General features: G+C 41.5%; 1 protein-coding gene across 1 annotated transcript; it reads right to left on the bottom strand.

Moving 5' to 3' along the window:
- Positions 1-1,289: 1,289 nt before the first annotated feature.
- On the bottom strand, positions 1,290-10,897 carry LOC139710157 (uncharacterized). The gene is made up of 4 exons (XM_071622090.1): positions 10,784-10,897; positions 9,252-9,425; positions 7,328-7,438; positions 1,290-1,469 (listed from the first exon to the last, which is right to left on the bottom strand). The coding sequence occupies exons 1-4, from the start codon at positions 10,895-10,897 to the stop codon at positions 1,290-1,292; spliced, it is 579 nt and encodes a 192-aa protein (XP_071478191.1).
- Between the last annotated feature and the right edge of the window lie 1,200 nt (positions 10,898-12,097).

Genomic DNA, 12,097 nt, shown 5'->3' on the forward strand with positions numbered 1-12,097 from the left:
ACGATAGAAACGCGCCATAAAAGCTTAACATTGGGCTCTAAAAGTTCGTTGACCCCTGCTTGTGACCTTTGACCTTGTGGTGATCATCCACTCCCCAAGGGACATCCACCATCAAAGTTTTAATGAATAGTCACAAATGGAGTTATGGATCGAAAGTTATGACCCATGATAGAAACACGCCATAAAAACTTAACATTGGGCTCTAAAAGTTCGTTGACCCCTGCTTGTGACCTTTGACCTTGTGGTGATCATCCACTCCCCAAGGGACATCTACCAACCAATTTTGGTCAAAAATGGAGTTATGTATCAAAAGTTATGACCCATAATAGAAACGCGCCATAAAAACTTAACATTGGGCTCTAAAGTTCATTGACCCCTGCCTGTGAGCTCTGACCTTGAGGTGACCTTCATATATTATAAAATGTGAAACTTTGTATGACTCCTCTACCCTCGAAGTCTGATTGCAATTGAAGCCCAGAGTAAAGAGTTATTGAAGTTTTTGTAGCGTTGCGGACGGTAGGACGGACGACGGACGGACGGACGGACGGACGGAAGCCCAGGCGATCCCTTAGTCTCCCCTCACCTCCGGTGGGCTCGACAAAAAAAAAAAACATGCATACCTGTAAGGCTGATAGCATTAGCGAGTAATCGTTCTGTACTTTTCACACGGGGAGAATACTGAACTATTATATTTATTTTGTTCCATGTACATCGCGTGATTACACGACAGCAATACATTTATATTATAGTCATAGAAGGATGGTACCCGTCCCCTAGGCTTAACTAATCTAATTTTCATAATGAAATACCTGTTTAATTTGTTTAATGCACAAATGAACGAGCAAAATGTCGAAAAGTCATGGCGTAAATGTTGACGTGACTATAAGCATTTACCTGTGGAAGAAGTAGTGGCAACATCGTGTTACTGTTGTGCAATTCCAATGTGCCATCATACACCCGTAATGTTGAATAAGGCCCTATTTTAATGTGGGGTAATATGGGTAAGGGGAGAGGTAAATCTCCTCATTGAAATTGGTTTTGTTTATTTTTTATCTCTTTCTAAGCAATCATGCTCAACTTGCAACTTTTGCAACTTGTGCTGCTACCTTGTTTTATCATTATTTGTATGCGATATTTCGGACCACATGCTTCCGGTTTTATCCTGTAATATATCAATGTATTTGAGTGACTTTCATTGTGCTCTTTAAAAGCAAGAAAACAAGAATTGAAATCTATTCATAAATGACCACAAAAATCTCGAGTATGGATTATGTTAATCAACTTCAAATCTACTGATCGTTTCCTGTGTAGGTGGGTAGGACACGATCAGTGAAGAATTCATTGGACTTCACAGGCGGGTACTTGTTACTACCGTCCACGCACTCGATCACGGTTTCGTCGTCAGGCTTTCCGAAGAATCCAATGGACTGCCGGGCCTTGGTGTAATCGTAGCGAACAACGCGATGAGGCTTTAGGAGAGAACAGGCACGTACACATGAGAAACGAGGATCATTGTCACAACAGACTGCACCAGACAACTGAAAAGGGATACATCAACAGGACTGCCAACTTCTGCAGATCAAAAACATGCTGTTGCACAGAAAAAAAAATAAGTGAAGCAAACATAAACACATTTGAGGCAAGTAATGTTTTCGTTAAAAAGAATGATAAAAACGACCTATGTCAAGTACATTGTATGCTACTTCAAATTGCAGAAAACCCCCACATAACTAATCGATTTTGCTGACGAACCCCTCCCCCATGAAGAAATCAATTCACTGCTTCATCTCCTTCACTTCTTCATCATCCCTTGTTCTTTTGTTGTTGTTTTTTCTCCACGTCACGAAGTAGATTGAAAAATCGCGCTACTTATGGGAGAAAACGAATACTAGTAGTCGTTTCCTGATCACGGGCACTGACAGGCGATTGCATTGTGGATCTCAGCATCCATTCTATAAAATGTTTAATGATAAAACATCAGCTTTACAATGTGTGTGAAGGCCTTTAACCCATTACCGATCGCACCCGCCGTTTTGACAGGTGTATAGCCTATCACACGTATACTCTCTAAAAAAAAATCGAGTGAAAATTTTCACTCTAAAAAGAGTGAATACAAAAAAGAGTGAATTTCGAGTGAAATTGGAGTGAATTTTGAGTGAAAATGCTCATTTTCACTCATTTTGGAGTGACGTCAGGGATCACTCGAAGATTTTGGAGTGATCCCTAAGGTCACTCCAAAATGAGTGAAAATGAACATTTTCACTCAAAATTCACTCCAATTTCACTCGAAATTCACTCTTTTTTGTATTCACTCTTTTTAGAGTGAAAATTTTCACTCGATTTTTTTTAGAGAGATACCATCTACACCTATGGTTCATTATTGGAATTCCCCACTGAGTCAATGCATGAGCAATGAGATTAGTATGGGAGCTTGAAGATGCCCAGATAATCAACTTTTCATGTCGACATCGATGAGGAAATAATTATAATCACATGAGAAGATCTCGAATCTTGTCATCTCCACATCCTGTATAACAGACGATCAGATGAGAAGATCTTAGATCCCATCATGTCTGCATCTTGTATCATATACTGGGATACAATGGGTGAGTAGATCAGATGATCTTTGAAGGTGGAGGTTTGCATGGTGGTGTCGATAATGAAGATTGAGTTTTACGGTTCACCATGTGGTAAGTCCTGAAAAGGACTGTTGGAAGAGGAGATGGTAGATAGAGTGAAGAGGGAGAGGTGAGATAGATAGTATAAAGCGAGAGTAGAGGTATTCTTTCTTGAAAATGTGCACATCCTGAGAAGGACTGTGATCCAGAAGAGAGTGCGAAGAGAGCAGATGACAAATATTGTATCGCGTCATGTCTACATCTCGTGGAGCGGATGATTAGATGACAAGATCTCGGATTTGAATGCTAGTAATTATGGTGATATCCTTTTCAAGAGGTGATGATCTTAGATGTCGCCATGTCTACATACGCACGGAGGGATGATTAGATGCTAAGATCTCGGATTTTGCCTAAAATCTCGTCATGTCTTCCATCCTTTGGATTAAGGATCATGCAGAAGATATTTCATTGAACACGGTCGACCGGACTTTACGTCGTCGCGACAAAGGACGTCGTTGTCGCTCCTAAATCGCATTCTCCAAGCGACCCGCGTTCACCGCCTCCAAAGTTGTCTTCGCACGCTCGGGGAGCGCCTGCCATCCGGAAGTCGCGATTCAATGTCAGTACATTTCTGTTACAGCCATCCGATAAACTGGAATCGCACCCTCGAAACTGAACTCCGGATAAACATTTTGTACTCAATGATATGAGTTGTGGCAAGCCATACATGTTAACGTCGTCCCATATGCATATAGGTTATAACCTATTAATACTAGTATATCATTATATAGCATAATATAGCATTATAATGCTGTATGTTATGTGATAATTCAATTAGTTTTATGTATGTCAAGGTTAACGACGCGAATAATTAGTCAACAGAATTGAAAGGTTGTTAACATTTGATGTGTGGAATGAATTCATCCACTCTTGGACAAATGTATTCTCAAGGTTAGAGCTCAGAGAGGCTCTGCATACATGAATGTTTGGTTCCGTTGTGTAAATTCACCGCAATGAAATCAATGTACTTATACGTTACTCCATCTCCTCCGATATACTTCATTTTGGATGGTCAAACAGCCAAATAGACGAGTGAGTTAGTTCAAGTGATAACACACTGTGACACATGATAAGGTGACGAGATGCGGACCTCATCATGGCTACATCCCTTAGAAGAGATGATCAGATGACCAAATCAATCTCGCCTCCTAAACATCCATACGACATAGATGATTGTATGACAAGATCTCGGAGCTTGCCGGATAATGTCTACACCCTGTTGGAGACATCTTTCAGACTGGATGTCGACATGACGAGTTGGTTATCTAAACATCTGTGAGGCACATTAAAGCTTTAATAGTTATTGATTCAGGGCACCATATATCTCCAAGCATCAAGCACAAGTGAAGAATTTTATTGCAAAATAAGCTGAGCCCCATTTCAAAGTAAGGCCATCATCAGATGGAGCAGAATTGACTAGATTTACCGATATTGTTCATGTGATACTTTACCTGGATGACTGAGAACATTCACAGACATATCTTAAACCAATTTGGCAAAGATTGCCTAGATTTGGTGAGGAATTATGAGAAAGCGTCGAGGAAATTAGCCGACTATAGGAATCATCTTCGGTTCAACCTGCGTTGTCTTCATTCGGATGTTACACCTCGGAGCTTATGGATTAAACCATTAGTGAAGGGATACAAAGCGGGAAAAATCATCGCCAAGGCACAGAAAGGATTACTTAATGAACGGGTCCGTCAAACTATTTTCACAATCGACTCTTTGGAAAATAAAGTGAGTAAGTTATCAGATGATTTGTATAACCGATTGCCAACAGACATCTATGAGCAAGTGTCGCAGCTTTCAACGCAGTCGCAGCTGTCCCAACATCGGAAGTCAAAAGAAAGACAACAGCAAAAGTTCACGAGATTGTTGAATACACAGCGTTCTAGATGTGATACGGACAAGGATTGGAGAAAGAAGGGTAAACTGCATCTGAAAGAGGATTCCAAAGATAAATGGGTCAAGAACCTTTCTAGTAGACCCTTAAGCGCAGCGGAAAAGGACATTCTCGGGAAAGGCTTGAACTTCTCGGTAGCACCAGACCGCATACCTTACGCAGAATTCATAACTGCGACTGAGTCAACAATCAGGAACAACAAACTACAGGCTTCGGCAGCAGAGGAATTACGAACTCGGGTGTCAGCTTGTTTAGTGACTGCCAAAATGCCAAACTCCAACCTTTCACGTGCAAAGAGAGAGGCTGTCAAAACACTAAGCAAGGAGGAAAACATCATTATCTTGCCAGCAGACAAGCAGATGCACTGTGGTATTAGACAAGACGGACTACGATGGCAAAGTGAATGAGCTACTGAGCGACACAAAAACATACGAACTTCTCAGGCGTGACCCCTCTACTGGCTACAAGAAGAGAGTGATTGACATTCTGCAACAATTACAGAGATCGGAAGTCATTGAAAAGGCCTTGTACTACAGACTGTACCCAGGTGACTCGATACCCAAATTCTATGGACTGCCGAAAATTCACAAAGAGAACACACCTCTACGACCAATTGTGAGTAGCATAGACTCCGTCACTTACAATGTAGCAAAGCACCTTGCATACATAATAGGACCACTTGTTGGGAATTCTGACCACCACATCATCAACTCCGAAAATTTTGTTGACAAAATCAAGGACATTCGGCTAGAGAAGGGACAGACAATAACATCGTATGACGTAAGTGCTCTATTCACGTGCGTTCCACCCGACGAAGCAGTACAAGTGGTCAGAGAATTTCTAGTGGAGAACACATCATTAAGTGACAGGACGAAGCTCAGCCCGGACCAAGTCTGTTCCTTATTGGAGCTGTGCCTGAATACCACTTATTTTGTGTACAATGGCCGTTTCTACAGACAGTGTCATGGTTGTGCAATGGGCTCGCCAGTGTCCCCAATAGTGGTAAACCTGTTTATGGAACGGTTTGAACGCCAGGCTCTACATTCGTACACTGGAATCTCACCAACATACTGGTTCCGTTACGTAGATGATACGTGGGTAAAAATCAGGGAAGACCAACTGGATTCCTTCTTTGACCACATCAACAAGGTGAATAAGTACATCAAGTTCACACAAGAGAGAGAGCAAAAGAGGGAAAACTCGCTTTTCTGGATTGCCTGGTCAATATTCAGAGTGACGGTACGCTACACACATCAGTCTATAGGAAAGAAACACACACGGATCAGTACCTTTCCTTTGATTCGCATCACCCCCTGGTCCACAAGCTAGGGGTAATCAAAACCCTACTCCACCGGGCAGATATCATCTGTTCTGATGAGGACACGAAAATCAAGGAAAACAGGCACGTTAAAGAGGCACTCAGCGCATGTGGATACAACGGTTGGACATTCGAGAAGGCAGTTCATAAATCCAAACCAAGACACAAGGACAAACCGAACCAAAGCAAGACAACGACAGAAAAGCGGAGGTACAACGTGACGGTTCCCTATGTTTCCGGACTTTCAGAGAAAATCCGTAGAATCTTCAGCAAACATCATATTTCTGTCTCTTTCAAGCCTATTCTTCACACTGAGACAGAAGTTAGTCCATCCTAAGGACAAGACCCCGAAGGACCAACAAAACAACGTGGTCTATGCTATCCAATGCAAGGATGATGAATGTGATGAGCTATACATAGGAGAGACAAAGCAGACCTTGGCCAAACGTATGTACCAGCACAGACGAGCTAGCTCGTCTGGATGTGGAGACTCTGCCGTATACTCCCATCTGAACAGCAGTAACCACACCTTTGACAACAAGGACGTAGTCATCTTAGATCGCGAGGCACGGTGGTTCGAGAGGGGAGTCAAAGAGTCCATCTACGTTAAAAGGGAGGAGCCATCCCTAAACCGAGGAGGGGGCCTGAGACACAACCTAGCCGGAGCCTACAACCCGGCGGTTCGGAAGATTCCTCGGCGCTTTCCGAAATTCCCCGACCCTGTTACGGGTCAACAACCAATTGCCGCCAAAGATCAGTCGGCCTGATGAAGCGTCCCGGAGCGGACGCGAAACGTCGCTACTCCAAATTACAAGTAAGTCCAGTTGACTAGATTTACCGATATTGTTCAAGCAGAATTAAACCTTTTCAGTAATACTCACTTGTGGCAACAAGGAACATTATAGAAGACATGATTAGAACTATCCTGTATTTTCCTATTACTTTATTTTTTAACAGCCTTAATCACAAAGATCTAATCTTAACAAGAATGGAGTCAGCTCGTTTTGCGATAAAACTCTTCGAGTATAAACCGATTCGGGTTCGTTGAGGGCAGCAGACAATTTGATTTGTGGCACTGGGCGCAGCCATTAGCTCAATTTGCGGTGTCCCAGCCTACCCCCCCCCCCCCCCTCCCCCACCCCCGGAAACATGTTTATCGCGCACTTTTAGCAGGAGTATGCGCACTTGCTACAAAGGTTCGCGCACTAAGCAAGCGTTCGTGCACTCAGTACGAGACGCCTATTGGCTAAAACAACCATGCATCAGTTTTTCATTCCGTGCGCGTGCTAATGTAGGGAGGGGGTGGGGGGGAGGGGGGGGGGGGGTCGGACGGGACACCGCAGTAATGGCGCTGCCCATGCCGATAATACACAAACCGCCTCACTGAATCGGTCTATAAGACATAGTCTACATTTGGCATGAGCTTACAGTAGCTTTGAGAATGTCTGCGGTCCAGCGCTGTAGAAGATCTCCGATGTTCAGGACGATGGAGCCCTTCAGAGGATCAGCTTTCATCCAGTCACCGTCACGATCTCGCACCTGGTTTACCATGAAGAACAAAGCATATTATACGTGGCCCTGACTTGCAAAATTCATTCTATGTCGCCAGATCAGGTTTCATGAGTTACGGTCACATTACGAAGGAGAAAATACAAGTACTCGATCGAACAAAGCAAAACAAAACAGATTCATGTATAACCCATCAGGAATCGAAATTCCCAATCGATTTCAATAACTGAATAGCTGTCGCAAAAATAAGCGATTTAGCAAACAAGTGATAACAAATATCTGCCAATAAGTTGGTTGTTTATGGAAGAACTTTTCTCTTACTAAACCTTATATGCAATTGTTCTTGTATTGCCTATGATTTTCTTTTATTTTTGCTTGGATTCTTTTTTATTTTTTTATTCCGGACACTTTGTGAACTCTATACCTCAAAAGCAACAAGACCGAATCACGTGAAATTGTCCGTGATCATGTCAGGTGTTGTTAATGTCTAATTGTTGTTGGCTTTTTTTTTTTTGTTACGCCCTTACTATTAAATACCGATCGCCCCTGTTTTACTATAATTACATAATTATCATTTTCATTCAACCCAGAGGACAGTGGGTTCCCGTCATCGGTACATTACTCCGAACCTGCATCGGTGGTAAGTAGCAAGTGTACTTGCCTAACTATACTGAGTCGCAAAAGTTAAAGGCATTATTTGCCAAATTTTAAAGATGAAAGAAAAACCCAGCGCATTAGTGCTCCAAAATAGTTCTAAAATGTGAGATCGGAATATATGTAACCAATGTAAAAATCTTAATCATTATAACAACTATTAAGTATTGTTGAATATAAAAAATGTGAACAATAGTAATGTAACACCTTTATTTTAGTTGATGTATTCTTCGATGGCGTAATCGGTGTTACATTGGTATTAAACGTTTTCTCGACGCTCCAAAGAAAGGACCAAGAGACCAGTTCATTTACCATGTGCAATCCAGGCTCTTTATTTATTCGAAGAAATGTTCACTTCGGAATATGACAGCAATTATGATAACGGTGATAATATCCCAGGCGACGATGGAATATGCCAGATTTAACAGATACAGTATTTGATGTAATAAGTGTAATAGGTGCTCCCTATCCGACGGCCATATATTGCCCCTAAAGAGGGATGGCAAGGGAGACCAACGCTTTATGTGTCTTTACCTCAAGAGGGTGAAAGAGAGAACTCTTTTCCAAAAGCACATGGTCACTTTTATAATACATCTATACTCGAAGGAAGGGCTTAATCTACAATATTCAAATGTTCAAAATAGAGGGATTCAGATTATAATAAAATAAAGGAGTAGGTTAATAATGACCACTGTCAATCCATGGGTCACTGACACCAGTGACTCACATTTTACATGATGGGGATGATGGGGGGAGAAACTTAGCACTGGTAGACAATGGAGACAGGTTATCCAGAAATGTTTATGGGAGAGGTTAGGCTCCTAGGGAGGTAGGGTGTGTGGACTGACCACAGGATGTGATGACCAATCGGGTTGGACAAAATTCTGAGAATAGCAATGAATGAGTTTTCCATCATGTCTGTAGTGGTTGAAGCTTGGGTTTGCAGCAACAACACCCCTACATTTGATATATTACAGTAACAATAAAATTGTTTCTAGATTAAACCATCTACAGTTATGATTTAGTGAGAAAAATAGTAGTATATCCTGATATTTTAGGCTTTATTTTGAAATTTTTATATGGTAGGATGTTTTGTTATACAACTGATCTAAATATATGAAAATGATATAACTCGAACATTTTTTGAATCACTGCTCCCACTGTTAAACAGTGCCTTTAAGTCATGTACCTCCAGCCCTGGGGAACCCTGAAACAGCAGGGTGATCCCTCCATAGTCCGTGTGCTCTCCACACCGCAGCTGGCGCTCCTTCACCACAGACACCGCGGGGTAGTACAGGGTGCGCAGGATGCTGTTATTGCTGTCAGTTCCGAGACCTTCGTAGAATTTGAGAAAGAAATTTTCCTGCGGAAAATGAAGAAGACATACTGCCCGATGCATTACTTCTGCCATTCACTTCATTTCATCTATTATGTAATATATTATGTAATCATGAACTGTCACTGGATACCTCGGTAAGAAATATTTTGTCATGCCTCATTATGCTGATCAATGATCCAGGTGAACTAATTTTGTGTAAGCCTTTAGTGAAAGCAGACAAACCTCTCCTTTCCCTTTCTCCTTTCTACTATCCTATCTCTACGCAAGTAATCCCCTTTCTATTCTTTCTATGTGTATTATGTACGAGAGCTGCACGCAAATCAAGCCTACTGTATTATTCATTGTACGGTTGTATTGCTGATAGTTTCTGCTATACATTGTGTAAAGGCAATGACGAAAAAATATTTTCTTAGCCACTGATGTTTATGTATATGTATGGCTCCAACAATGTATGAATATATACATGTGCATGTATGTTCATGTACAATGATGATACAGGAATCAATAACTGGAAATCAAATCAAATAAAATCACTAATTTTGTTGGTTACATTTTGTAATCTTAGGTTGCGCTGTTTACGTCTCATAACAGTTAAATGCGACTGTACACGTGTGAAAAGGTGATGACCGTGAGCAATGGGGTTTTCAATATACAGTGTAATTGTATAACAATTTGCAATACTGCGAAACAAGGTGTAATGATAGAGCGTTGGCATTTAATGCCATTGCTCTATCAGACAGCCCTTCCATTATCAATGCCAAAGCACTGTCAGATAAACATATTTAACTGTTCCAGGAGTACGTTTGTACCATGACATATCCATGACCCTCACTCAACAGCAATCGTCTGCAGAGCAAAATGTCTCGGAGCATTTGTTGCGGAACATTTGTTGCGGAGCATATTTTTGTTGCATAGCATTGTGGCTGAGCATTTGTCGCTCTTTACGGAGCAATTGTCAGCGGAGCATAATACACAGTCATAATGTCAGCAGAGATATTATGTCGTGTTACAATTTATAAACCTACGTCGAGAGTGACATCGTGGAAAAAGTATCTCATGACGCCAGACGACGCTTGGTGGGATTATGGCCTCTGTTTAAAGTCAAATCTTATCCTCTATTCCCAATTAACCATAACAATTATCATGTCTACACAGGCTAGATAATCATCAAGGAAAAGCACTTACTCTTCCAAGAGAAAAATATCGTCTGCTTTTACCACACGTTGTAAGTATTGTTAGAAGGCACAAATGTCCTCGAACGAGAAGGAAAAAAAAAGACTCGTATTTGTTTCCTTCAGAATTCCCGCCTTCTCTGTATTTTGAGTATCAATACGCCGGCACAATCATGCTGAAAGTTAGAAGAACTTTGTTGGAGTACGTACCTCCAGATTCAGCCCACGAGCAATGACGATCAGTAGGCGCTCATGGAGTTGCACGCATTGGTCCCAGAAGTCATAAATAGACGTTCGTAGTTCTGGAACCTCCTTGTCGGGCATGTACTATAAAATGAGTTATATCAAAGATCAATAGCTCTTCGGTTATATACAACATATTATCTTATACACTTACACACATATTATAACACATGTCAGTAGTTTACTTTTCCACCGAAAAAAAGCTCAAAGTTCAATTTCATTTCATTTCATTTTCATCAAATAAACAGAGAAATTATAAACAATGTATAAGTGGAACATTTATGTAATAACTGCAAAAGAGTAGATTAACAAAATACATGTGAAAATGAGTACCAAATGAAAAAAAAACCCATTATGGTACCTTTAAAAAAGTAATTATATACACATTCCTATGGTACCAGTCCAGGATTAAGGATAAGAATGGACATGGGGGGTCCCACTCGAAAGCAAAGCTTGTACGATATAGGCCCCTTAAAAAATAAGACAGCGAACGATGAATTAAAATCTACAAACCGATATAAAACAAGATCAAACAAACCATGGGCGTCACCAGGGGGGTGCGTTGGGTGCGAACGCACCCCCTTCAGATCCTTAAAAAAAAAAAAAAAAAAAAAAAAAAATCAGTCTGCGAGCGACCTCAACGCCGGACGCTAAATAATTATTCTTTTCTATTTTTTATATTTTGCACCAGGGACCAAAAAAATAAAAAAAAATAAAAAAAAAAAACGTGGGCAAAAACAATTCGCACCCCTGGTTCTGGCAGCAATGATTTTATACATATCTACTAGTATTCTATACAGTGTTTACTATCTATCGACCGTACTGTACATCCGTACGATACGGAGCAGGGGATGCTCTAAAGTGCAGATTTTGGACATCCTTCCCCCGCTTGGTCACTTCGACGCCACCTCGCTGGTCATACCTCCCCCAGTCACGGACTTAAACCGACACCCTTGACTACCAGTGGCGGATCCAGGGGGAGGGGCGCACCGGGCGTCCCCCCCCCCCCCTCTTAATTTCCAAAGCGAAAAAATATAGCTTCAAACGGCAGTTTTTGGACTGTAAAATGTCAAAATTTTCAAGCTCGCTCGTTCCTCTCGCTCGCATTTAGTCGTAATGCCATTCTCCTGAAGTTGCTGCCAGTAATTACCGGCAGTTGCGCCCGGTGCGCCCCCCCCCCCCCTTAATTTCCAAAGCGAAAAATATTCCTACAAACGGCAGTTTGGGGACTGTAAAATGTCACAATTTTCAAGCTCGCTCGCTCCGCTCGCTCGCATTTAA

The sequence above is a fragment of the Diadema antillarum genome, unplaced genomic scaffold (assembly GCF_040938485.1).
Source record: "Diadema antillarum isolate AM-2024a unplaced genomic scaffold, OU_Dant_1.0 seq00001505_RagTag, whole genome shotgun sequence".
In the NCBI taxonomy this organism is placed as follows: domain Eukaryota; kingdom Metazoa; phylum Echinodermata; class Echinoidea; order Diadematoida; family Diadematidae; genus Diadema; species Diadema antillarum.

Bases quoted from the DNA above. Each gene is read 5' to 3' on its own strand.
- LOC139710157 (XM_071622090.1), bottom strand. From the start codon at position 10,897: ATGCCCGACAAGGAGGTTCCAGAACTACGAACGTCTATTTATGACTTC. The intron at 9,426-10,783 runs GTACGTACTCCA...CATTTTCCGCAG, and splicing joins CTCGTGGGCTGAATCTGGAG to GAAAATTTCTTTCTCAAATT. The intron at 7,439-9,251 runs GTACATGACTTA...ATGGTAAACCAG, and splicing joins AGGGTTCCCCAGGGCTGGAG to GTGCGAGATCGTGACGGTGA.